General features: G+C 51.7%; 1 protein-coding gene across 1 annotated transcript in view; it reads right to left on the minus strand.

Moving 5' to 3' along the window:
* The window catches only part of KCNK5 (potassium two pore domain channel subfamily K member 5), a 40,005-nt gene extending 13,214 nt beyond the window's left edge, over positions 1-26,791 (minus strand). The window contains exon 1 of the mRNA XM_032253622.1: positions 26,209-26,791. Coding sequence (XP_032109513.1) covers positions 26,209-26,394 — 186 coding nt within the window. The 5' untranslated portion in view covers positions 26,395-26,791. The remainder of the gene's footprint in view (positions 1-26,208) is intronic.
* Positions 26,792-27,641: the final 850 nt, after the last annotated feature.

A 27,641-nucleotide genomic window follows, 5' to 3' on the forward strand; every position in this document is an offset into this window, starting at 1 on the left:
GGAGGCCTGTCCCCTCAGGAAACTCCACAAGGGCAGTGGATGCGCTGAGATCAGGAAACAGAATATTCAATACAAATTGAACATCTACTTCCAGTTGACCACCTTCCTTAATGAATCGAAAAGCCCCACCTCTCTGAGGACACTCAATCAATCCCATTGGCAGCAAGGCCGCTGCAGCTCAGGCTGAGCTCTATCTAGGAAGCCACAGGGCCATCTTTCAAATACAGGCCTGTGCTCATGGAAAAGGTAGAACCAACCTGGATTTGAATCAGAGGGATCTCTCGATGGCTGACGGCAAGTCTCTGGGTAAAAACCTTGGCCTCCCAGCCTTAGTTTCTGTCTGCAAAATAACACCTACTCTGAACATACAAAAAGCACCTGGGACACAGTAAGCACTAGATAAATGTATCTGCAATCAATATTATGATTCACATGTGTGTCAGTCAGGAACAAGACCCTGCAGAGACCTGAGACCCAGGAGCAAAGCCACTCATCCCCAAAGCTGAACCAGAGGAACTAGCATGCCCTGGACAAGTCATAAAGAAGGACTAGGAGTTTCAAGCCCTGTGCCTGGAGGACAGAAAAGGGGGAGAATGCTGTCCCTAACCTTCTTCGTAACTGCCACCTCTTCCCGTTTCCCCATTTTAACAGAGAAAACTGTCCATTTTCAGTCTGATCCATCAGCTCCCTCAGGTCACACGGAGGAAGGAACTGTAGCTCCAGAGATGTTCCCTGGCCACCTGACAGCTGGGCGTCAGGGCGAGGGGGAAATGGGCAAGCCCAAGATGCCTCACCCCATTCCTCAGAAGCCCCATCCCTCCTGGCCTCTGCCCCCTTAGGCTCCCAGCCACCCTGGCCAGTTTCCTGTCCAACCAAGCAAATTGAGCAGGCTGCTGAGGGAAAGAAATGCCACCACTGGTCCCACTCCGTCCTCACCACCCCTCCATACCCCTCAGGCAGCCCCTGGTACCTCCCCAGGTGTGGCTGAGGCCAGTTGTTAGATGGCAGCTTCTCTGAACTCTAGTCTGACTCCCTCCCAACCCCCACCCAGCCTGACAATGGCCCCCCACCCAGTCTGACAATGAAGCAAGACGTCGGCAGTGGCTCTCGGCACAGGCTGCCCAATGGAATCTCCTTGGAGGTTAAATACTATGCCTAGTCCCCAGCCACAGATATTCTGTTGACCTGGCATGGCTTTTAAAAAGCGCCAAAAGTGATTCTGATATGCAGGGGCAGCCCTAGTGGAAGCTGACAAGGGGGGCGGGGCTCAGGCCTTTTCCATCTTCCTTCCTTCCTGTCTAGAAAGGAGTATGCAGGGCAAAGAGAAGGAATTCTTGGTATTTTCTTTACTGCCTCTCGCCCCGGCTCAGGTGACCAGGGTGTGGCTCGGAGGGCAGCTATAGTTTACCAGCAAGGTATTGGCGACGGCCCAGTGGTGCCACCCTGATCCCTGCACCAGCAGCCAACCCAGCTCTCCTGAGCTTTGTCTCTTCCAGGGAAGGAGCAGATACTGGACCGGGGGCAGTAGGGCCGCACCCATCTCCTCACAGACCAGAGCTGGGCTGTTGTAAAGCGGACTTCATTAACTTCTGGCTGCTTATCTGTTTTCTCAAATTTGTTCCAATACCCACCTGGAGTATCTATCACATTGGAGAAGAAGGCAGGTGGGCCAAATCAATAGCTGGAGGCTTTGGTGAGCTAGGATGTCAGGGCAGGGCCTAAAGACCCAGGCTCAGCTCAGCTTTGCCAGTTCTGCCTTGACAGCCTCCAAGAATCTTTGCTTTGCCTGCCCGTTTCTCCGTACAACGAGGAGGTTGGACTATGCCTATTGGAATCCTCCTGCCTGGGCAGGTTATCCCTCCCCTACCCCCTCTCTCCACAGCACATTCAAGAAAATCCATTTCCATCCTCAGGACTTAGCTCACTGGTCACCATACTACTGCTTCTTAACTTGGAGTTCACACAGATCACCTGAGAGAGCTTGGAAAAATCCTCCTGCCTGGGTCCTGCCCCTAGAGAGGCCAACAGAAATAGTCTGGGGCCTGAACTGAGAACCAGAATGCTTAAAAGCTCCCCCAGGTGATCCAAGTTTCAAAAGCACTGTCCCAGACCCAAACCATTCTCCCTCCTAGTTAGGGACTTGAGCGCAGCCCCGCCCCGAAGTCAGCCCCAGGCAGGCTGTGCATGCACACAGGCATGACTGTCCTCTTGTCCACCTTTGGGCTTCCCCCACCCCGCCCTCCTGGGCCATCTCTCAGCAGCCTCTGCAGAGTCCAGAAGCACTGCTAGGTCTCACGCTCAGGAGGGCAAGCCCCTGCCAGATGGGAGCAGGTTTTCAGCAGAAACCTCTGGGTTTCCGACTTTCAGAGGCCTGGGAGCCCTGTTCTCACTGAGAGGAACAAAGAAAACAAGACAGGTGACCCTGCCCGCATTGTTCTCAGGCTAGGACGGTAATCCCCCAGGGCAGGGGGCAGCTGGGTGTCCCTCCTGTGAGAGCAAGCCCAGGGTAGAGCTGACCTGAGGTTGCAGGTTTGGCTAAGGCAAGCAGTTGAAGGACTGGTGGGGCCGGGGCTCAGGATGGGATGTCAGCATGTGTTCTCAGGCACCTGGAGGGCTGAGCTGACCAGTGACTGACACTGGAAATCCCTGTGCGTGCGGATGCAGGGGACCTCAAGGGCCCCTTCCTGGTCCCACAGCACTACTGTGTGCCTGAGAACGGCCATGGTGAGCAGGAAGAGCCCTGTCCCTCCCAAGCACACGTACCTGATGACCCTCTGAGGCTCTCAAAATCTTTCCCTACCTCATCTTCTCTGAGAAGGTGGGATGTGTCCAGGGAGGCTTAAATGACAAGAAGGACATCCTTCAGCTACCTGTAGCTTCTCTACCCGCAATTCACAACCACTGCCCTGCCCAGGGTGGCTGTGGCCCAGGTCAATGGTCCTGTGCTGGTGTCTCTGTGCTATCTGGGACACTGGGGCCTGGATTTGTGACTTTGTCCCCTTCTCTAGCCCCCAGAGTTCAGATCCCAGGGGTGTCTGACACCTCTCTGCCCTCACCGATGCCAAGAGATGTCTCCCAATTAGTGAGACAACAGTGTGAGCAGGGACAGGTAAGTTTCAGCTTGGACCCCTTGAGCCTGTCCAGCTGGGCAGAACAGCCTCCCCTCATTCCAAAATAAGGCTGTGGGTCACTAGGGAGAGGTTAGGTCACCTTCTAAGGTGGGGTTAGGGCTCTAATCCAAGCCCCTGCCATTGCATTGGGCCCCTGGCCCATTGTCCTTTCCAGGGAGGCCTGCAGTGCTCTCAGGCCTGGCTCACTCCTCCCTGACTCGGTTAATGAGGGCCTGAGTCAGCATCTCCCCACCAAAACCCCACATTCACCAAGCACCTCTCACTACCGTAACTTCTTCACCACAGTCTCATCTGAGACATAGACCCTGAAGGGAAACCAGGCAAAATGGATATTCTATTCCCATTCTACAGATGAGGAATCTACAGAGAGGCTAGAGAGATGGTGAAGCCACATAGCAAGCTGGTGACAGAGCACAGAGCAGGTGAGGCCCTGTCCACAGAACAACCCACCCTCCGTTCCCAACCTGGAACTTGGCTGAGAAACGCCAACCAAAGGACAGCAGGGAAGGTACAGGTGGACAGTGGTGACGTAGCAAAGATAACGGGCTGTGCTGTGTGGTCACATCCACAAATCTGACCTGACTGTATGATTTAGGGTAAGCTGGTGCCTACGCTCCCTACCCCATTCCCCTGTAGATGCCTCTCAGATTTTTCCTGACCTTGGGGTGGGGTCAAGGGGCACAGGAAGCCACCAGTCACTCAAGGTTTCTAAAGACAGTCCTTGGACAGGCCATGAAGGAGGCCATGGGAACTGCTGACTCGCCAACTCCCCATCCCAGGCCAATGACCTGAGGGAGGTGGGGTTCACGGGCAGTCCAGCTGCCCATCACCTGCTGGCCTGCTTCCCATTCTCCCGACCCAGGTCTGCACTGGCGCACAAGCTGGGCTGACCAGTCTCTCCAAAACAAATGTCAAGTGTGGCGCCCTCTGTGCGCAGCACAGTGGAGAAGGCACTGGGGAAAAGACTGGCTTTGGAGCAGACACATCTGGGTTCAAAATCCTGACTCCAGCATCCACTAGTGGATTACCCAAGGCATGTCTTATCACCTCTCTGAGCTTGATGTTCTGTAACTGGAAAACAAGAGTGTTACTACCTCACTGTTGGGGTGTTGATTACAAGACATGATGAACGGCTCAGTGCTGGGTACATGGAGGATGTTCCAGACATGAGCACTGGGAAGGAAAGTAAGTATGACTATTATTGCTGTGAATAGAACAAGCGGCTTGGGGAGGATCCCTCCATTCTGAGGGTCTGTGTCTGCTGCACGCGGCCTCCAGAGCTGGGGAGCCAGGCTGGGTGTTCACAGCAATGCTCTCCTTCCATTTACCACCTCCTGGGCATGGGCCAGTCCCTCCAGCTCAGCAGTTCTCCATGCCCCTGTGCCTTTGCAGGTGACTTCCCGCAACTGACTCTCACTTCAGTGGGGCTTCGTCTCAACAACTGCTCCTCAAAGAGGCCATGCCACCTGAAACATTAAGCCTCCATCCTGCTCCTGCTCCTCACTTCACTGCACTCATCTGTTTCTCTGGCCTCCTAGTTATCTGCCCTAAATAGGCCACGAGCCCTTCAGGGAGAGACCCATGCATCCCTTAATCACAGAAGAGAGCCTAGCTCGAGTACATGCTCAAGTATTTGCCAAATGAATGACTGAGTCTCCAAGACGTGTGCTTTCTAGGGCAGGATGCTGGGCTCTGGCTCCACTGGAGAAGGCAGGGAGCCCAGACAGGTGCAGGCACCATGCAGGTTAATGACTCTTTCCAGGCCCCAGGGCCTCCTCCCTCCTCCACCTGTCTGCAAGGCCAAAGCCCCCAGAGGTCCTAGCCCTGGTGAGTCAGTTCCCCAGCAGACTTTGGAACAGGCAGGATTCCAGAGGAAGGAGGCAGGCAGGTGAGAAGGGGTGGGGAGGAGCTAGTGGATGTCAGGTGGTTGAAGGCCTCATGGCTGTAGCTCTCCCCATGCATGCTGCTGCTTTCCTGCCCTCCCAGCAGCAGGAAGGAAGGATGCTCCGATCCACGAAGCTCCTTAGTCCTGGTGGCTGCCAGTCCTGTTCCCCTGGACACATCTGCCTGCCCTGGGCCCCCTTGCCGGGGGCTCTAAGGACAAGGATCCCCATTGCCAATATTGCCAAACTCCTACCTCTCTGGGAGGAAGATGGCTCCTGACCCTGTGCCACATTTGTCCCTCTAGGTTATACCTGTACCCTTGAAAAGAGTTGGCCTGACACTACCCCACCTCTTGCCTTTCAGAATGCACCTAACAACCTAGCAAATTCCCCAACCCAGCGGCCTCCTCACCTGCTCTCCTCTCCTCCCTCTCCCCCTGCACCTGTGGCTGGCAGCTTGGGGTAATAAGTAACTGCCATCCTTAAGGGCTGAGGTTTTGATGATAAGAGATTATTAAACCTACCCATTTATTATAATTTGTTTAAGATGATCAAGTGGTTAAACTGTAAACCTCTTCATTAATTAAAAAAGAGCCCGGGGGAACCAGGAGATGGGATGAATCGTCTACCAGGGGTGGGGCCTCTGGGTTTCTCTTCCCCTATGAAGTAAGCTCCCTGCCTGCTTAATACACAACATTCCCCTTCCCACCCAAACCGGGCCCCCAGGAGCTCATTCGAGGAGTTGGTCTTCTCATCCACCCGTGGCCTCTGAGCATAATCTTGCCCCCATCCTTATTCTCAAAGCCCCCTGCAGGATCCTCCTGAGAGCCAACCACCTGTCCCAAAATCCTTCCTTATTGTCTGACTCTAACCTAAATCCCTCCGGCTGCAGTCCAAGCCCATTTCCTTTGGTTCAGTCTGTGTCTGGAGACAGACAACAGCTGGCCTCCATCCTCTCTGGAATAAATTGTACAAGAAACTACCGGCAAACAGACATCTTGGGATGGACGGCATTCTTTGCAGGGTAGGAGGGGGTTTTCTGCCATGATGATGACCCCCAAATCCTGAACTCAAATTCCACCAGAAGATCGAGTCACAATTAGAGACAAGAGCAGGACCTTGATGTCCAACAACCTCAAAATCACTGGGCAAGATGCAAAAGGAAGCTGGGTGTGGTGGCTCACACCTATAATCCCAGTACTTTGGGAGGTTGCGGCAGGTGGATCACCTGACATCAGGAGTTCGAGACTAGCCTGGCCAACATGATGAAACCCCATCTCTACTAAAAATGCAAAAAATTAGCCAGGCGTGGTGGTACATGCCTGTGGTCTCAGCTACTCAGGAGGCTGAGGCAGACAGAACTGCTTGAACCTGGGAGGTGGAGGTTGCAGTGAGCCCAGATCACACCACTGTACTCCAGCCTGGGTGTCAGACCAAGACTCTGTATCAACAAAATAATAATAATAAAAAAAGCTAAAGGAGTATTACCCTCAATTTCAGGCTCCCTGACTCAGATCTCAGGCCACATCAGTTACCCCAGGGGCTCTGGCCACCAAGGCCCCCATTTGGAAGCCACCCAGCTGCAGTTAAAAGACGATCCCCAAATAGTGTGGGAAAGAAGAGGGAGCCTAATACCTGTGGCTGGTGTCCCTGACCATGCACCGTCCCTGCCCTCACTGTCCAGGTATGCCAGGAAGCAGCGAGGCCAGCCAGGCACAGCTGTTCTGCCCCTTCTGCCCTATATGCACTGCCCCCGCCCACCATCCATCCCCAGCCAACCGGGGCGTAGGACGTGACTGGGATTAAGAAACACAGAGTCATTCTGTGCTAAAGGTATGGAAAATTACTGCCAGGCCCTCCTAGGACACAGAGGCTAGGCTGAGGCGAGGGATAGGGTGGGGGTTGGAAAAACTCCAACTCCCCTCACCTGGGGCCCAAGATGAGAGACAGCCAGGCAACAGGAAATGGAAACTCTTCACTCTGAGACACAGCCCCATTGTGAAATGCGAGAGGCAGAAGGAACGAGTACCATGCCTCAGACACACACATCCTTTCTCCCCTCCGCAAGGGCTAGGGTTTTAAGCACGGACTTTTCCAAGCCTGTTTAACCCCCCAACACCCAACCAGACTCTGGCAAAGCCTCAGCCTTCCTAGTGGAGTGAAAGAACATTTGACAGACAAGCCTGTACAGCATTGGCTACTCCCTAGCCTGGAGTCATGACTGTGGTTTCTTCATCTGTAAAATGGGAATGATGCCACCTCCTCATCAATCCTCAAGGTTATGGATCAAAAGGCTTGATGGAGAGCAGGAAGGCTGGCGCACAGGCAAGTTAGAGATGCTCCTGATACATCAACTTCTTGTTTACAAACACCCGGGGTTGTAGGGTAAGAGTGCTTTCTTTGTATGTGGCCGGGAGGATAATGAAAGAAGGGAAAGTAGCATGCCCTGTCTCTAAGTCAGCAGGGGAGCAGGCTCTATGCCTTACCCAGCTGCACCTGGTCCCCTGTGGAACTGTTTTCGGTAAGTGGTAACAGGGACAGCCACTTCTCAGACTTGCCCAGGGAGGTCGATCTCCCCTCAAGCCTGCTGAAACAGAGCCCTTCATCCCTGGCATGCTGAGAGCTAAACAGCTGACTAAGCAGTGGGCTGCCAGGACATGGCCTGCCCTCTTCATGCCCCTCTCTCCAGGTGTAAAAAAGGCTCCTGGCTACTTCCCAGGAAGGGTAGGGGACTAGGAGGGCAAGGTGGTAGAACAAGGGGTTCTCTTTACCCTCACCCCCTCTAGGGACTCCTGGGGCATTCCCCTCTTTGGAGGCACAAAAATGTAGCTGTGAACACCTGCTATAAATGCCAGATCTAGCCAGGCACCAGCTCCCCAACCCATGTGCAACGCAACCCACCCAACCTATTTAATCCAACAAAGATAGGACTAGAGTGATGGACAAACTTCCCTTGCTCAGTCCAGCTCAAACCAGGGTCAACTGATTCTTTAAGTGTTTGCTGAACACCAACCATGTGCCCAGGCACTGGGCAAAATAAAGGAAGTGCAAGGCACAGACCCTGCCCAGGGGGATCTCACAGTTTAACAAGAGACAGGCAGGGAGTCAGGAAAACAGTACATGACAGCAGAAGATGGCAGAGAAAGCAGCAAACAAACCAACAGTGAGGCCAGGGACTCACTCCATGCCCCTTTCAAGCCCAAGCAATGGGGCATGAAAAGCAGGACAAGAAGCCCAAACACAGATGGGGAACTGAGGCTCAAAACACATAAGTGAACCAGGACCAGAGCAATCTCCTGGTTAGGGACTCTACCCACTCTAAAAACTATGCCCGCCCCTCCTACCCTTCCCCTACCCCCACCCTGGAGTACTCCACCTTCCCTGGCCCGGGACCCCCACCATGGGCCCTAGAAATAACCTGGAAAACTCCTGCAAATTTTAGCCTTCCCTTTCTTCCATTCTTTCTAGATTTGTTGTGGGAAGATACAGGCATAGTTTTCATCCTTAAGGAGAGAAATACCTGCTTAGCTGGTCAAGTCACCTGATCAGTGTACACTGTGAACCATAAGGGCTGAGGAATAGTTGATGCTTCCCTGCAGAGTGGGTAGGCTGAGAGGCTGAGCTGCAGCAGGCCATTAGAAGGAATCTGGAGACTCTGAGGAACAAGGACTCTCTTTCTATAGCCTGGTCTACCACCAATGGAGCCACTGCTGAACAATCTGAATCCACAAGGACTGACCTGGCAAGGGAATCACACAGCTTGCACAAACACATGCTTTCTGTCAGCTGGACCAGGGGGTACGCTTGCCTCGGCTGTGCTAACAAGTGTTCCAGTGGACAGGACCAGAGCAGGACTGAAAGCTGACGAGGCTCAGAGGGAGGCCAGGTATGGCATTAGAAACTTCAGGTTCTGACCCAATATTCTAGTACTGTCCAAGAGAACTCTCCAATGATGGACATGCTCTGTATCTGCGCAGTCCCTCATGGCTACTGAGCACTGGAAATGTAGCCAGTGACTGGAGAACTAATATTGAATTTTATTAGTTTTAATTTTAAATTAAGCAGGCAGGCTGGGTGCAGTGGTTCAGGCCTGTAATCCCAGCACTTTGGGAGGCTGAGGCAGGTGGATCACCTGAGGTCAGGAGTTTGAGACTAGCCTGACCAACATGGTGAAAACCTATCCCTACTAAAAATACAAAAATTAGCTGGGTGTGGTGGTGCATGCCTGTAGTCCCAGCTACTCCAGAGGCTGAGGCAGGAGAATTGCTTGAACCTAGGAGGCAGAGGTTGCAGTGAGCTGAGATTGCACCATTGTACTCCAGTTTGGACAATAAGAGCGAAATTCTGTCTCAAAAAAAAAAAAAAAAAAAATTTAAGCAGGCGGGCTGGGCACAGTGGCTCAGGCCTGTAATCCCAGCATTTTGGGAAGCCGAGGTAGGCAGATCACTTGAGGTCAGGAGTTCAAGACCAGCCTGGCCAACATGGTGAAACTCCGTCCCTAAAAACATACAAAAATTAGCCACGTGTGGTGGTGCATGCCTGTAATCTTAGCTACTTGGGACGCTTGAGGCAGAAGAATGGCTTGCACCCAGGAAGCGGAGGTTGCAGTAAGCCAAGATGGCACCACTGCACTCCAGCCCAGGAGACAGAGATTCTGTCTCAAAAAAGTAAATAAATAAGCAGGCATAATGATTAGTCAAGTCAAAAAGGTAAAACTGTATAGCAGCATGTGGGTAGTGACTACCACACGAGCACCAAGACTATATCTAGCACATCCTACCTGCAATCTCCCTAGGCAGAGCCTGCCTCCCCTGGACCCTCAGGATGACCCATGCCATGGGCCACTGTCCCTAGCACATGCCTGACTTTGGGTTACACACAGTCCTGTGCTGTTTCCGGTCTTGCCTATGCACATGTTTTCCGTTCACCTGAAGGACAAGGCAAGGCTTCTTGGGCCCCCAGGGGACTGGGTAGAGTTGAGAGCACACTGGATCCGAGGCTGCACTTGTCCATGGGCCTCTGCAGGACTCCCCTCGTGGACCACACCACCACCACCTTTGTGTGGGACACAGATCATCGCTGGCAACAGCCGAATGGGTGTCCCTGGCCCTGCCACGCTCTCTTCTTGGTGACTCTCTGTCCTGGTATGCAATCTCCAACTTGGTCTACAGACCAAGGGCTCACCTAGTTTCTCTTGTCCAAGACCCGTCTCCTCAAAGCATTCCATAGCACTGCTGCCCAGGAAGCCAGCAGTCTGCTAGCTGAATTTAAAGATCTGAAAGTTAAGAACGAGCTAGGCTCGAAAGACATGAATGGACTAGGACCAGAGCATCTCCCAGTCAGGTGTTCAATACAGTCCCTGGGAACCAATCCAGGTTGGTATCCTTTAAGGGGGATTGGTTCCAGAACCCCCTGTGGATACCCAAATCTGCAATACTCAAGTCCCACAGTCAGTCCTTTGGAGCCCACAGATATGAAGGGTCAACTATACACTGTTAGTGATTACAGAAGTGATACTGGTTTTCAGAGTACGTTCTGCTAAAACCAGTATACGTTCGTATACCTTGCACATTAAAAATAACCAGTGTGGAAGTGGCTAATAGCACATGCATATATTTTGTCCCTTAAAAAATTGAGTTCTTTGTTATAAAAGCAATACAACCACATCACAGAAAATGTGAGAGGCAGAGAAAGAAAGGGCATCAATAATCCTGTCTCCCCAGCTGGGCCCTGCCTGGCTTCTGTTTTTAAATTGAGTTTCTATGAGTCAATGCTAACAGAGAGAACCACACACTTTAACTTGCATCTCCCTGTTTTCCTCACCCCCCTCATCTTGTTTTTGTATAACTTGAAGTCTGGTTCATGCCTCAGGCCCACTTTGAGAAACACCAAATGGAAGCAGCAGGTCCCTGTTCCAGCCTGTCTAAGGGTCTCCCATGCCACAGGCCAGAGTCCACCAATTCAATAAGCACTGATTAAATTGTGTGCAGAGCAGCGGAAGAGGCGTGTAAGAGTGTGTGGACACAGGTGGGCAGCCGGCTTCAGGAGGCTTAGAGTCTAGGGGAAATTTTAAGATGTGTACACAATGATCCGAATACAAGGTGGGTGGAGATGAAGGGTTTGACCACATGGAGCAGCTCTCAGTCTCGGAGCATTCCAAAAAGGGAGGCTGTGCCAAAACTGAGTTCTGTGAACTCTGAATTTCCAGTGTGGTTGGTGGCAACAGGAATCTTCCAGAACAGGACCCAAAGTACCCTGCCTCGACCGTGGGAGCCTGCCCTGGGTCCAGATTACACACTCCCAGGGCAATGCTGACACACGCTTTCACCAGGCAACCTATCGACCTGTCCAAACAGAGTGGAGTGTCCCCAGCTAGGAGGGCACTGCATGGATGAGGGGCAGAGGGGTGTGGTCAGTACTGGCACGCCTAATGGCTGGGGGTTGAATCTGGCCGGGCAGAATGCCCACTGCAGGGGCTAGTGACAGTTTTCCAGATTGTTTCCCAGGAGGTGGGCCCGGCTGAAGGGCAGAGGAGGGCTCTGTTGGTGCTGCCTCTGGGCTTGGGGGCTGCTGGGAGAGGCCAAAGGAGAGAGAGAAATATAGCTTCACAATTCAGGGCATTCGTTAATAATTACCTTCATGCTTGGTGCTAGGTTTTGGATCCAATGGGGTACAAGCCAAGGGCCTGTGGGGAGGGAGGGCAGAGAAGGCTGCAGACCAGGCAACAGTCTCTGAGCAACGTCCTCTGACACGGGGCAGGGGAGCCTAGAGAGTGATGGAGCTAGAAAGGTGTCAACCCCCAGGCTAGGGTCACCCCCCAAGCCAGGTCACCCCCAAGCCAGGGTCATCCCCAAGTCAGGGTTGGGAGCCACCTCAATAGCCCAAGTTGATAGCCCAAGCCGGACAGGAACTTTTCTACCTTGAAGCACACAGGCCCTCACAATATGCCCCACCCCACTCAATCCATAAAAGGCATTGCATGGTGACACCCTCCCACCATAGTATGGTCCCATCAACCTCAAAGGCAGAAACGATGTCCAGTACTTCATTCCCACAACACTTAATCCAGCACTGGACATACAGCTGGCACTCATTAAGTGTTGAATTGACCTTATTGAACAAGTGCTTAGCTCAGAAAGGTGCAATGACCTGACCTAGCCCCACAGCAAGTTGGCAGAGCCGCGCCAGGACTCAGCTGTCTTCTAGTCCCTCAACTGTGGGTGAATCCAGCTCTCTGGGCCAGGCATTCAGTGGACTGCAGGGCTGAGGCTAGAGTCTGGGAGATGGGGGAGGTGGGTGTTGAAAGGTTGTTAATCAGGACACCCTCCCTTTTCCTGCTAGCCCGGGGGGTGCTGACAAGACACTATAGCCTCGGCTCACCCCACTTCGCCCACTCAGCACTTATCCCCTTGGCCAGAGGCAGCTCTTCCACTCACTGCTCCAAAGGGGGCAGGGATGCTGAGAAGAGAAGGGCACCCTTCCAAAGCTAACAGTGTCAGGATGCATTCCACTGCCCGGGAGGTGAGAATTTTATTTGAACAGGAGTGATAGGGAAGGTATGGGATGGATGTCTTTCTCCTCCAGAGAGTCTGCGAATAGGTGCCTACCTCCATCCTGCACAGGGGCATAAGAGGAGCAGGAACCTTGCATTAGACACAAAGGGTACCCAAGCCAAAATAAACATCCATAAAGGGCCCCGCCCTTGGCATGTCACAGAATAACCTGTTCCGAACCATGCGGGCAAGACTAAAGCTATTCCCAACGTGCAGACCAGAGTCCAGCTAGAGGTTAACCCTAGGGAAGCCAAGTGGGCGGAAGTGACACCAGCATGGGTTTAGCGGACGGGGAGGTCAGACAGAAACACAGCTTAGAGGCAATGAGATCTCCCCAACCTGATTCTTTCTCGGCGGTTTTAGTCTCAGGGTCCCCTGACCACAAGCCTGCCAAGCAGCAGGGGTTAGAAGCAGTAAACAAAAGGCAGGCGCCTTTTAGGGCTGTCAGGATAGGTGTGGGGGGAGAGACTGGGGATTGAGTTAACAGCCCCACCTCTGAGCTGTGGCACCCACTTACATAGCCAAAATGGCAAACAAAACTATATATGGGGCCGGGCTCGGTGGCTCATGCCTGTAATCCCAGCAGGTTGAGAGGCCGTGGTGGGTGGATCACCTGAGGTCAGGAGTTGGAGACCGGCCTGGCCAATATGGTGAAACCCATTCTCTACTAAAAATACAAAAAAACTGCCAGGCGTGGCAGTACACGCCTGTAATCCCAACTACTTAAGAGGCTGAGACTGGAGAATTGCTAGAACCTGAGAGGCGGAGGTTGTAGGGAGCTGAAATCATACCACTGCACCCATACCACTGCACCACAGCCCGCACAACAGAGTGAGACTCTTTCTCAAAAAAAAAAAAAAAACTATATATGGTCAATGTGGTCAGGAAACAGCAGTACTTTGGTGTCAGAACCCAGAAGACTGAACAGTGCAATGCTGGGCGGCAAAGGGGCCAGCTAACACATGCACAAGGCACTTCCTAGGTGCTGGGAGTGATGGGGTGTGTGTGGAAAACCCAGTCTCAAGGAGTAGCTTGTACCCTAGCAAGATTCGTAAGACTGGCAGCAATTTAGGACATGACAGCCTCTATGTGAGAGGTGACTGCAGAGCTCTGGCTCTGGACTCCAAGGGTCTGGGTTCAAGCCACTAACTAGCTGTTACTTACCCTCTGCCTCTGTCGCCTTGCAAAATCAGGTTCCCCACAGTGCCTGTCACTCGTTGTGGGGAAGTCGACACGCAGCTCCCATTAGGGCTGACATGCGGGGCTGGTGTGACTCTCCTTGATAACACCTCCCGAAGTCCTTTCCGTTATCAGTGGATAAGAAAGAACTTCCAGTTCTGGCCAGGAGCGGTGGCTCATGCCTGCAATGCCAGCACTTTGGGAGGCCGAGGCAGGTGGTCAGGAGTTCAAGACCAGCCTGGCCAAGACGGTGAAACCCCTACAAAAATTAGCCAGGCATGGTGGCAGATGCCTGCAATCCCAGTTATTCAGGAGGCTGAGGCAGGAGAATCGCTTAAACCTGGGTGGCAGAGGTTGCAGCGAGCCGAGATGGCACCACTGCACTCCAGTCTGGGCAACAGAGTGAGACTCCATCTCAAAAAAAAAAAAAAAAAAAAAAAAAAAGCCTGGCGCGGTGGCTCAAGCCTGTAATCCCAGCACTTTGGGAGGCTGAGGCGGGTGGATCACGAGGTCAAGAGATCGAAACCATCCTGGTCAACACGGTGAAACCCCGTCTCTACTAAAAATACAAAAAATTAGCTGGGCATGGTGGCGCGTGCCTGTAATCCCAGCTACTCAGGATGCTGAGGCAGGAGAATTGCCTGAACCCAGGAGGCGGAGGTTGCGGTGAGCCGAGATCGCGCCATTGCACTCCAGCCTGGGTAACAAGAGCGAAACTCCGTCCCAAAAAAAAAAAAAAAAAAAAAAAAAAAAAAAAAGAAAGAAAGAAAGAAAAGAAAGTCCAGTTCTTTGGAAAAGTTGAAACCCGCCATTAGTGTGCAGAGGTGTAGAATGCCTCTCCTACGCCTAGGAGCTGGCCCCTGGGGTTTCCTGTCTGTAGTGCAGCTGATTGGGATCAACAGGAGGGGTCCAGAAAGAGGCAAGATCACACAAGCAGCAAAGTCCAAATCATAAGAGTCACAGACAGGGCTTTGGCTTAGTCCAAGGACAGAGGGGGAGATCCTGGAGGATTTTCTGAGTTTTGAGGTCATAATTTCACTGATAGGATCCCGGGCGGGGGTGGGGGTGGGGGTGGTGGTGGCAGTGATCTGATGGGAGACCTACTAGGAGATGTGACAATCACCCTTTGGGGCACTGCTTCCAAGAAGGCTTCCCTAATTGCCCCACTTAGCTCTAATTGCTCCTTTATTGTACTTCCCCCACCCCACTCCATGAGCAGAATAACCTTGGGCAAGTTACATAACCTCCCAAGGTCTGGGCCTTGACTCAGGAGGCTGGAGGCCAGTTAAATAAACACTAAGCTCCCTCCAGCCTCACATTTTATGATTTGCTGCCACAAGAGGTGCCCAGAGCATGAGCCACCCCCTGCCAACCTCCAAGACAGGCTGGAGAAACCAGCCAACAGCTCCTTGGGCGCAGACGCAGGAGGAGCAAAGTCCAGGGCTGAAGCGACTCTCTGGGGAGCAGGGAGGCATCAGATCCTTTCTGCCTGAGGCCCTGGCTGGCCCAGAAAAACATCCTCCTTTTGGAGCCTGGGGTTCAACACAATTTCAACTTTTGCCTCTTATCTGGAAAACTAGTGGGAGGGGAAGCTGGTGCTAAAGGTCAAAGGAAGGGGTGTGTTGGGGCAGGTTAGGAAATCAGGTAGACCAGTTTAGTATAAGTAAGTGGGTTGCACTCCAAAATACCACCAAGAGCTTTTGACTTAAAGGCCATTTTAAAAGGGATTAGAAATAAGGTGAGAACGGCCCAGAAAAGAAAGGCCTGTTGCCTGGATCTGCATAGGCTGAGCTGTTAACAGTAATCTGAACTTGGTTTTAGAGACTGTTCTGCCCCCAGCTAATCCTCACCAGGCCTTGGTGTCCCCATCTACCCAATGGGATGGGATCCATTTGGCTGCCAGACCTTCCAGACTCAGGATGGTAAGGGCAGGTGGGGGGTGCACACGAGCACAGTCTGTGTAGCTGCAAGCATCTTAGAGGACTGGCTGGTGTACCTGGTGCTGCTGGCAACACCCTGAAAACACTTCTGCTCCTTCCCCCTGGGGTGGGCCAAAAAATGGAGAAAATCCAGTGCAGGCTTCAGTCATGCCAAAGGTGCCCCCAGCTAGAGAGCTGTCCTTCTCCTCTGCAAACAGTGTGGGCCTCCCAGCCAACTCCACTTCTCAGAAGCCTCTGAAAATTAAAGAAGTCTCCACAAGGAAAGGCTGCCCCTGCAGGAGGGTGCCTCAGCCTGTCCTCTTGCCTTCTTGGTTTCCAGAGAGGCAGGGACCAGGGCTCATTCTCTTGCAGCAGTCCTTGAACAGGTCTGGGCACACAGTATATGCTTAGTAAAATATCTGCTGAATGAGAAACTGCATGGTTTGCTCTATCTCAAGTTCCTTGAAAGCAAAAAACCATGGGTCCCCTCCAGCACCAAAGGCAGACCTGCTTAATGTGCTCTTGCTGATCTGTGCTGCCTGGGCCTTATTTCACAGGGGACAGGAATTTGGGAAAAGTTGATGGAACATGGGATGGGAGTAGGGGAAGCAGAAGAAGGGGCTCCTGTAGATAAACAGACTCAGGTAGGGAGTGCTGTTTATTCTGTAAAGGCCCTCGATCAAAGGGGAGAAGTTAACAATAGGCTGGTCTTAAAGGCTGCCTGGAACTGGAAGCTGCACTGAGCGAGCTTTACAGGCATTTTCTCATGCTGTCTTCACTACTCTTGCGAGGTGGGGATAATTAGTTCCATTTTCAGATGATGCAATGTGCTCAAAGTCTCACAATTTGTAAAGGCAGAGAAATGCTATTAAGTCCCAGGTGTGACTTGAACACCTGTCCTTAACCAGGTGTCACTGCAACTGGCATGAATGGGGATGTGATAGTAATTTTAGAAATGTCACCCCTCTAGCCTGGCCCACGTGGTGAAACCCTGTCTCTACTAAAAATACAAAAATTAGCCAGGTGTGGTGGTGCACATCTGTAGTCCCAGCTATTCAAGAGGCTGAGGCAGGAGAATTGCTTAAATCCAGGAGGCAGAGGTTGCAGTGAGCCGAGATTGCGCCATTCAACTCCAGCCCGGGCAACAGAGTAAGACTGTTTCAAATAAATAAATAAAAATAAAACAATGGCACCCCTACAACTTCTATGACTCAGAGCCTGTGAGACCAAGGACCCGAGTCTGGGCCTGGGGCACCTGGCTTAATTCACTCTGCTGTGACCTTGCAAGAGGCTTGGCTGCACTGACTAGACTTCCAACCAAAAGGGCCACACAGCTTTTGGCATCCCCTGAGCTTAGCACACTGCTGGACAGACAGACACAACAAACTGAGCAAGACTGAAACCCACACACTCACTGAGCATCTCAGAGCTAGGCCTGGCAACACAGGCCCAAGGTTGGGAAGACATGGTCACTGCCCGCGAAGGTTGCAAATGGTCCAGCTGGACCTAACTAGCACTCCAAGCCCTTTTGAATGAATGGACAAGTCCAGAGAGGGAAAATCTTGCCAGGGACACACAGCATAAACCAGTTTGCAGGTAAAAGTAGAACCCAGGTTAAAATCAGTTTTTTTCCTACACAGCAGTTCAGATTAGGGTTCCTCATCCCCAGCCCCAAGCCCGGAAGCACACAGACAAATGGAAGGAGGCTCTGCTGTGTCCTCCCCACCCAATGTGGCCAAGAAGGCTCCTGCCAGCCCTCAGGGCCAGTCTCCAGCCTACACCATTAAGCAAAGCACATCCTGCCACCAGCTGCCCTGCTCAGCTTTTCTCGCAGACTCAGGAGCAAGCATCCCACTTCACAGGAGGGGCCCAGCCAAACAGCTGCAGCCAGATTACAGTGGGGCACGGAGGTGACAACACCCAGAAGTACACAGCCCTGCCTAAATAGTTCAGCAGGAAGCCCAAATATTTAGACGGAAGAGAGGAAAAAGAATGCACATTTCAAAGCCAATCGAAGATGAGAGGGGAGGCGGGTGGTGACTGCCCTGAGTGAGGGCCCAGCTCTGATCCCAGGCCCTGGGTAACCATCATCCAGGGAGAATACCCATGAGACCATCTGGACCCAGGAATTCTCCAGAAAAGTTTTAACCAAGTCCTGGGACAAGCCATGACTGAGCAGAGCCCTGCTAGAAGAGAGAAAGAAGGAAATCATCCATATTTTCAGGTGTTGACCATTAACTCTTTTTAGTGGTTGATTTGCTGGAAATAGGAAACAGTGGCTGACTGACTCCACTAGAAGAAACTAGATGGGTTTTATCATCTTCCCTTGTCCCCATCCCCCAGATTAGGAGCTCACTGCATGGTGGGTCCTGCAGGGAAGTGTCAGGGACAGAGTACACAGAGGAACAGCAGCTAACACATAGCCGGTCACCTGTTACATGTGCCAAACACGCTAACATGTTAACATAGATTCTATGGGCATGAGGGAGATACTGTACTATTATCCCATTTCACAGATGAGATGGCTTGCTCAGTGAGGTCACACAGCTCAGTATCCTGAACTTTCAGCCCCATGCACACTAAGTAAGACTCGGAGGATACCACGTATGCCCTGCACTTTCTCACCTCTATGCTTTGCTCCCTGATTTTCCCACCTTCAGTGTAGCCTCACATAGAAGAGAATAGTTCAGAGTGTGAGCTCTGGGTTCAAAACCCTGTCCTTCCACTTCCTAGTCACACAGCTTCAGACAAGTTATTCAACCTCTATGGTCCATTCTGTTGCTTCTTCTGTGAGGTTGTGCTGATCACGGCATCTACTGCAGAGGGTGGCTGCCATGATTCAAAGAGATGATGTACATCAAGGGCTCCCACATTCTGTGCCCATGTAAGTGCCTAGTAACTACTGGTTGCCCAAGCCTATCACTCACAGCCCCTAACTCTACCTCCACTTATGGATAAGGCTGAAAGCTCCAAGTCAGCAAGGGGGAGTTGAATCTCAGTCCTCTACCCAGCAGTGTAGACCTAGGCAAGTCACCTGGCGTCTGGTTTCCTGTCTAATGGAAATAGCAATACCTAGCCCATAGAACTGGTTCAAGAAGACAGAGGTAACATACCAGCCCAATGCCTGGCACCTGGTAGGCACTCAACAGAATGCCCACAGGGCTACATTACCCATGCCCCTCATCCTCTAAGCCTGCCTTCTTCTAAGTGCAGGAGGAAAAATTCATCTCTCTTCCTGGTGCACACCTGCCAGGTGCACTTACCAACATCAATCTGGTAACAGCTCCTTATTCTTTCTCCATGTTAGGGGCCCCCTGAGGGCAGGGGCTGTGTTTTGTTTGGAGCCAGATCTTCCACAGGCCAAGGGGTTTTGCTATAGGCATCAGGAAACAGGAAATGAGTCCTCCCAGCCCCTTCAACCTTTGCCCATCCCTCCAGCCTCTTCTACCTACAACCCACCACTGAGCACTTTGGACTGTAATTCCTCTCATTTCACCACTGCAGCCCAATTATGTCTCCTCAGCTACGCTGAGCTCCACAGGGTTAAGAACTCTCCAATACCTGAGGCTTCATCATGCCCAGAAAGGATAACCAGTGGGGAGGGTCCCTTCTGTTCTTCCAGCTCCACTGTATCCAGGTCTCTGAGGTCCAGAGATTGGGGTAACTGCTCACCAGAAGACTAGAGGCCTTAGGCAGCTGAACAGAGCTAACGCTGGAGCACACCACCCCCACTTCTACATAAAGGGACAGCTAAGATGCAATCTGGGAAGGTCACCAAACAGGAGAGGGGATGTCTTTGACTGGGCCAGGGACCCATACCTGGACCTTCCAAAGGGCTTATAGTAGGAAGAGAACTAAAGTGTGAAGGGCAGTGGGTTCTTCTGGGAGCTGTAGGCTCTGTGGACTTTCTGGAAAAACCCCACGCTACATCCCATCAGCAGGAGAGAAACGAAGGAGGGGGTGTCCTTATCAGAACACCCACAGAGTGAAGGAATTGGCCCACAGAAATGTTAATTTAGAGTTGAATGTTCCACTTCTTTTATGTTGTAAATGGCTATGGAGGAAAAGGAAACTTTCTGAAATGTTGTTCACTCCCCTACTTGAAAACTGCAAAAATTTGATGGAGTTCAAATTCCTTGGCAACCCCAAAGAGCTTAGCCATGCGACCCTCACCTCCCTGGCCTGTGGGCACAGCCTGGTGGGTCTATCCTGCAAATGCCTCCCCAAGGACTATGGGCAAGAGACAGCTGCCATCCCCATCCTTTTTCTAGTTCTTTATAAGTTTGGTTGACGTACACCCAGACATAGGATCACTGCATTACTCGGTAGTTCTATTTTTCATTGAGGAAACTCCATACTGTTTTCCACAGTGGTTGTACCACTGTATACACCAAAAGAAATACTGTATGACTCCACTTATGAGACATCTAAAGTAGTTAAGTTCACAGAAACAGAAAGTAGAATGGTGGTTGCCAGGGGCTGGGTAGAGAGGGAGGAGAATTGTTGTTGAATGGGATATAATTTCAGTTTTGCAAAATGAAAAAGTTCTGGAGCTCTGTTTCATAACTGTAAATATACTTAACATGACTGAGCTGGGCTCTTAAAAGTGGCTAAAATGGCAAATTATATGTTTCTGTGTTTTTTTGCATTAAAAAAATTCAGTTGACATTCTCTCTGCTCTGGGAAGATCTTTCTGATTCTTTGCAATACCAATTAGATGCACACCACACCTGTGCAGGGACTGCTCCATTGCAACACAGGAATATCTAGGTGTAGCAGAAATGGCAGCTAACAGTGAGCACTGACTATGTACAACACATTATTCTAAGCAAACTATTGTGTGCCTTCAGAGGCCACTCCCCCAACCATCAGACACACTGCTTGGATGGTGATTGCTTCAGCAATACCACTAAGGCCCTGCAGTGGCAGCTGGAGAAAGATCCCTGCTGAGGGCAGCACATCCTCTCTCCGCGTACAGCCACCCTTGGGAAGAACGGAACAGGCAAGGGGACTGGGGACTCAATGAAATCTCAAAGAGATTCACTTCCATCTTCTCCACTCCCTAAAAGGAATATTAGAAGGGGGCAAACCTATTTCATGTGCTTTCCTATGGTCACCTGCCTCACTTCTCTGCACCACCCCAGTTCTGGCTACTGGTTCTTGCAGCACAATGCAAATATAGCATCCCAATTTGTACAGAGGCTGCCTTGGAGGTTCCATTCAGGGGCCTGGCTCCTCTGCTCCCCAAAGCCTTACTCTTCTCTCCCTCCTCCCACCTCTACCAGCCACACACACAGTTCAGAGGCTGAGCCCAATCTGCCAGCAAACAGCCAAGTTCAAGATGAAAGCCTTTGGCCTGAGGTCAGGGCCAGCCAAGCACAGCATCCAAGACCGGGGGATTGTGTTTCTTTCAAACGCCAGACTATAAATAGGGCAAAACCCCAGGAAAAAATTTAAAAGCAACAATCATCACCTCCCTTGCATCCCCACCCCCCACTGGAAACTTTCAACACTTGCTAATTTCCACCCTCAATGATTCTCTAATACTATGCCATCTGTAATCATCCTAAGGGTTCTAGTAAAACTTTCAAAGCAATTTAATAATAATTCACTTTCACTGTTAAAAAACTAACCAGAGCAGTTAACTAAGGCAGACTCAGGCTTTTTTTCTTTTCCTTTTTTTTTTTGGGCTGTCTTCAACTTTTGAGTGGAATATAAATAAGAAGCAAGCCATTAAGAGGGACCTCTTCAATTTCCTCTCAAAAAACCAGCCTATCCACTTTCCACTTCTGCAGTCCTAGCCAGTAAGAACTCAAGCTTGGACCCAAGGATTTGGAGGCCTCCAAGATCCTCCATAACCGAAAGAGCTGTTGTGCTCCCTTTACTTAACAAAGGCAGTTAAGTGGACCAGTGCATTTTGCAACTTCCAACAAGGCCCAAGACAAAGAGGTGTTCATATTAACCCTTAGCTTTCCAAAAAATTCAACGTACCCCATTCTAGGCATTTCGGTCAGATGTAATTTTGTCATATATTCCATGGTTTTATGTTTCAAATCTGGGGAGCAGGATAGGTGTTAAGAGTGTCAGAACCACAACACTGGAACTAGCCTTACGACTTAGGACTGGAGTGTGTATAGATCAGTCCAAAGGGTCCAGAAAATGAAAGGCGGTACACACAGAAAACCTCAGAACACAAGAAAGCACTTTGGAGCTTAGGAAGGAAGGAGGCCAGTAAGATCCAAGAAGCTTCCGGAAACAGGTCAGCTACGTGAGCAGTCTAGCAAAACCTGGACTTTGGTCTGGGATGTCAGACAGAGGGCAGGAACTGGGGTGACCATACCCTACACCCAGGAGACAAGGGACTCTCTAGAGCAGCAGCAAGAAGCCTGCAGACTGCATTCCCCAGGCAAGGAGAAAGGGCAAGTGTCTGCCTTCTGTTAGGACTCTCTTCTCCTTTCCTTTCTCAGTTAGGTTTTTTTTTTCTTTTATTTTTTTAAAAAGGATTTCACCATGTTGGCCAGGCTGGTCTTGAACTCCTGACTTCAGGTGATCCGCCAGCCTCAGCCTCCCAAAGTGCTGAGATTACAGGTGTGAGCCACCATGCCCGGCCTTTTCTTTTTTTTTTTTGAGACAAGGTCTTGCTCTGTCGCCCAGGCTGGAGTGCAGTGGCAAAATCCAGGCTCACTGCAGCTTTGACCTCCCTAGTTCCCAGCTGCTCTTTCTAATCCAAGACCTCACTCTGGCTTGAGGTCATCTCCTGAGAGCCTTCCCTGACCCCTCAGGCTGGACCAGCCCCTCCTTAAAAGACCCTCCTGAAATCCTCCGTGATAGCCCACACCCACTGTCTTGTTCCCAGTGGGTTTATGCATCCTTTTCTCTAGCAGCTCCAAGCCTGGCCCAATTCTTTGTATTCCAAGAGTCTTGCCCAGTGTCTGGCACATGGTGGATGCTAATAAATGCTTGCTAATTTCCATGTACTTTAAAGCATGAAACTTAGATTTGAAACCAACTCTGCTATGTGATCCCAGACAAGTTACATCACCTTTTCCTCATTCATGGGGTGGTCTTCAAGAATCAAAGTGCTTATTCAAAGTGTCTGGTGCATGGTGGGCTCTCAAATCCTTTTTGCTTCTGATCACTGCCCACCAAAGGCAGAAGGTTAAGAAAGGCTGTCATTCCATCCCTTCAACCCCAACCCCTCTCTTTTTGGTGGGGCGGAGGTTGGGGGCTTCCAAAATGAGAAGGACAGAGGGGTAGACTGATACATTATTTCAGCAACAGAGGTGCTGTGTCAGGCAGGCAACAACACAGGAGACGCCTGTATGCCATTACCTGTGCTAGAGGAAACAGAAAAAATAGAATTTCCCAGCACATCAGGGTCCAGCTGAACCAATTTCCTAAGCTCAGTTACAGAGCGACAATCTTCATAGGCCCAGGCTCCTGGGGCAGACTGTCTGGTTCCCCCTCCCCATCCCACCCCACAGGCTGTGCCTCCTGTGGTGTCCCTGTGGCCATTCTAACTTCTCTGGGCTTCAGCTTGCTTACTTGAATATACACTGTAAAGAGTACCTGAAATAAGGCAGGTAGGTAAAGCTGCCTTCCTCAATAAATACTAAGGTCAGGAGACCTGTTGACTTTTTATAGACATCTTGCCTAATGTTTCTACTTTATTGGAGCCTCACTAAACATTCACTTTGCAGATGAGGAAAGGAAGGCAATGTTGAGTTACATGGCTTGATGGGTAAATGGTCGAGCCAGATGGCAAAACCAGCCTGTGCCCTCTCTCATAAAATAAGGATAATAGCACCCACCATGCCCAACACAGAGTAGGTGTGCCATAAATGTTAATTTCCCTTGTGAGAGTCTCTGCAGTTTAGGAGGAGGTTGGGAGAATGAGTCACGAAAAGATCTTGTTTGAGAGCAAGGGTTCAAGATGGTTCTGAAGGCAGGAAAGAGGACAGATCACGTGGTCCCAGGCTGGCGGGTCGCTGAGCACTTGAAAGTCAGCCTGCACCTCCCTTCAGCCACAGCGGAGGGGAGGAAGTACCTGACAATTTGGGGAGTATTTCTAAAGAAAGCTGATTTAACTCCCTTTCTCACACATTTGAAAGAGCACACACAACCTCCAGGATAAGAGAGACCACAACCCAGAATGGACCCCTTCTCTCTCAGCAATCCTTGCCCCACCCCTGCTCCTACCCCAAGAATTCCTAGCCAGGGTCTCCTTCATGATTCAAAGGTGATTCAGAACCAGCTAAAACACAGAGCCTGAGGTGGAAAATGCCCAAGCAGCCAGATGGGAAAGAAGATTTTTGAGTTTTCATTTTTCTTTAAACCAATATCCTGAGGCCTGAGGCAGTACCCCAAATCACCAGAAAGCAGAACAAGGCAGATTTCTGCAGATTGAAACTGATGCCAGCAAATGCTTCTACCTGTCCATTTTGATTTCTTGGGTTTTCTCCTGTCACTGGAGGGGACTCACCCAGTTGGGGTTGGTTTGGGAGTTTTTTTGGCGGGGGATGCGGACAGGGCTGTCCTTGTTCAAGAACTTATCTATAATTGTCTCCAAAGCACACTGGCTTGACGCCCAAATCCTTTTTCTAAAAATCACCTGCCCATTATTTTTTGGTGGGGTGGGGGGTAAATGTTGATAGATTTAATAGGATCACTAAATAAGAGGCATTTTACTTGTTCAAATACCTTCAGGAAGCCGTCTAGCCTCCAAAGCTACGACCACCAGCTGTACCCGGCTGCCTAACCCCTGGACCCCCCTCCTTTCCCTTCTCCTTGTGTTTTGAAGTTTATTTTCCCACATTTAGCCTTGAATTCTTTCCTTCCTTCCCCTGCAGTAGTGAAGCAACAGCTTAGAGGGAAACACTTCGAGGGCAGCTCAAGGCTTTATCATTCCCTGCCTGCCCTCTTCCCCCTCTAAATAAAGCCCTGGAACAAACTAAACAAAAACTTGTTCTCCAGAGGAATTGTTTCCTCAAGGGAAATCATAAATAGACCCCCTCCCCACAACAGTCCTTCCCTAGGGTAGACACCCATCAGAAGGAAGCCGTGTGGATGCTTTATGCCAGGAATCTTGTTGTAAGGTGGTAAATCAACCAGCCACCTTCTGATGCTCATCCTCCTCACCATCACCTCCCATCTGCCTCTAGCCGGGAAAACTGCTACAGGGCAAGAGGCCCTCCACTAAAATCCAACACTGAGCCTGCTGAACTAAACCTCCCCTTCCACGGGCTTCCTTAAAAGACAAGTCTCCCCGCACACGGCTGCCAGCAAACACCTATTTGCTCATCTGTGTGAATGTCCATTGATATGGGGACAAGGTTTTCAAGCTTTCCAAATGCTTTCAACCTAACAGTCCTCCGCAGAAATAAGGAAGATTGGCTCATTCCCATTTCTCACATGGGGAAAATGAGTGACAGCTAGATAGGCTCATAGTATTGGGGTACTGCTGTAGACTAAATGTTGCTCCTCATCAGACCTCCTTTCTGGCATCTTTCACCCTAAGAGCAATGTAATGCCTTGGACAATCTACCCCTACTCCCCACCTGTGATCTAGAACTTTTACCCCCGTCCTGGTCGTTCCACTGGGGGAGCAGGCCAAGAAGGGTTGATGGATGAAGCTGAGCCCTCAAGAAACTGCAGTAGAGGGCCTCGGTGCTCAAATTGACCCCAAGGCTCCAGACAGGATGGGCAGCCCGTTTATCCTAAGTGAGGTAAATGCCACCCATAGGGCTGTGCACCAGAAGATAAGCGGTTCCCAATGAGCACGGAGGGAAGTCCCCCGCCCACCCCAATTCCGCACACATTCTCCGCCCCCCTCGCAAAGGGACAACGCCGGTTTTATTCGTTGGTGCAACCTGCTACTTTCACAAAGTTTAACTCCAAGCTCTTGAAGGATGTCTCTGCGAGATAAGCCTTCCCGGAAGTCTGAGCGCTTCCCCAGCATTCCAGGCATCAGCCCTCATCCCGTGGGTGCGGGCCCCACAGAGCCCCCCGCTCCTCTCCGGAACCCTGCTGGGGGCGGGAAGATTTTACTCAGGCTTGGGCGGGGGAACCCTCCCGTGACTGCCGGGTTCACGTCCCTTAAGAAAAGCCTGGCAGGCGCGGCACTGGCCCCGGAGAGAGGAGGTGGAGACACGAGGGGATGGCACCAGGCTCGGCTCCCGGACTCCGGGAGTGTCTCCAGGGAAAGATAAACGCCTTTATCCGCCCCACAGCCTCCTTCCAAGGAGGGAGGTACCGTCACACCCACACAGCAGAGCCCAGTTCACCCGGGAATCAACTCCAATTTATCTCCAGCCAAACTAGGTTCCAAACAGTCTACGCGCCCGGGGGACCCCCGTGTGAGCGACACATCCTCGGATGAGCGACAGATCCTCGAAGCCTGACCCATGATGGGACATGCTTTCTCGTCACCCCCGGACATTCCACAGGGACTGAGGGTCACCCAAAGCTGTAAAGGGGTCTTCCTTTCAGCGCCCCTAAAGCTCAAGCCAGCTTCGGGTCTATGGGGGTACAAACGGCTACTGACCTCTAGGATCTTGTCCAGGCCCTCCTGACCCAGGCACGGGAACTCCTTGAGCAGATGCAGCTTCTGTGTGTAGTAGTTTTTCTTGGCCTCCTTCCAGTGCGGCTCCTCCAGCACTTCGAAGATCGCCGCCCCAATGGCCAGGTAGAAGATGATAGCCGAGGTGAGCAGAGGGCCTCGGTCCACCATGGCTCCCGAGCGGCCGCCTCCTAGAGAAAGCCTCCCCTAGCCCCAGCTGCTCCCAGTCCGCCCGCCCTCCAGCCTCTGGAAACAGCTGTTTGAATTTGGAGCTCCGCATGCGCAGTGCCCGGTCCCCACCGCAAGCGCCCCTCCCCGGACAAAGTTGCTCGGCCAAACTGGCCCACGGAGCGGGGGGAGCTGCGTGGGGCCCCACTGAGGCGGCCGGGGGTGGGCGAACACCAGGGGGGCCGAGGGGGCGCCCTGGACCGCGGAAGCGTGAGGAGCGGGAGGAACACAGGGCTTGACTCGGGACAGACACGTGGGCAGCTTCCCCAAGCGCCGCTCCTCGGCGCGCCACTAGCAGTGTGCGCCGCGCCCGCCTCCGCGCGGCTCTTTAACCAGAGCCAGGGGCCCTGGGGCGGGAGGAGCCCAGGCGGGCCCCGCCCCTTCCCCCGCGCCGGCCGCGCGGCGAGAGCTGGAGCCAGCACGAGGTGCGCCCTGCAAGGGGCTTGGCGCTCCCGGAGCTCCCGGGGGCAGCCGCCAGGGGAGGCTGCGCCGCCCGCCCAGACCTCCACGCCCCGCGGTGCCCGAGGGGTTGCGGTCTCTGGGACTCGTGTTTGTTATTAGGGCTGGCGTGTTAACTAAAGTGATTGTGACTGAGGTCAGGAGTTTATTGCTTTTGTTATTTTTATCGTAATTCCATTTTCATTTACCGATGTTTCTTCCAAAAAAGTTTGATGCTCAGTCTCTCTGTGTCTTTCTTACACACACCTTCCTATACGCCTGAGGGTGTTAGAGCGGGACTGAAGACGCTGTAGAGAATCAGAGGACATCAGAAACTAATCCAGCCACTCACACGTGATTCCTCCCTTTCACCCCGTTCTCACCTACCCTGGTGAGACCCCTGCACCTGGAAGGAGCAGGCAGCTCAATTCGCGACACCTCTGTGCGCCCTCCAGTACACAGTAACTCTACGGGAAACACTTGACCTCTTTCATACACATGCTCCAGCTGATTTAAAATATCACCCCCGCCTCCTTATCTCCCTGGTTGGCTTTATGTCCTTCCTAGAACTAAATTCCTTCTGCTGTGCTATATAACTTTATTTCTTATTTACTCTGTACTGTGCCCCCTCTCCGCCACACACAGACACACACGGAAATGCCTGCTGGGGAGATGGAGAATCTGGCTTGTGTTATGATGCATCCACAGTGCCCGTTGCATACACAGTAGACACTCAATAACCATGCGTGCAA

Source organism: Sapajus apella, unplaced genomic scaffold (genome assembly GCF_009761245.1).
Source record: "Sapajus apella isolate SASKATOON/1434 unplaced genomic scaffold, GSC_monkey_1.0 scaffold83, whole genome shotgun sequence".
NCBI lineage: Eukaryota > Metazoa > Chordata > Mammalia > Primates > Cebidae > Sapajus > Sapajus apella.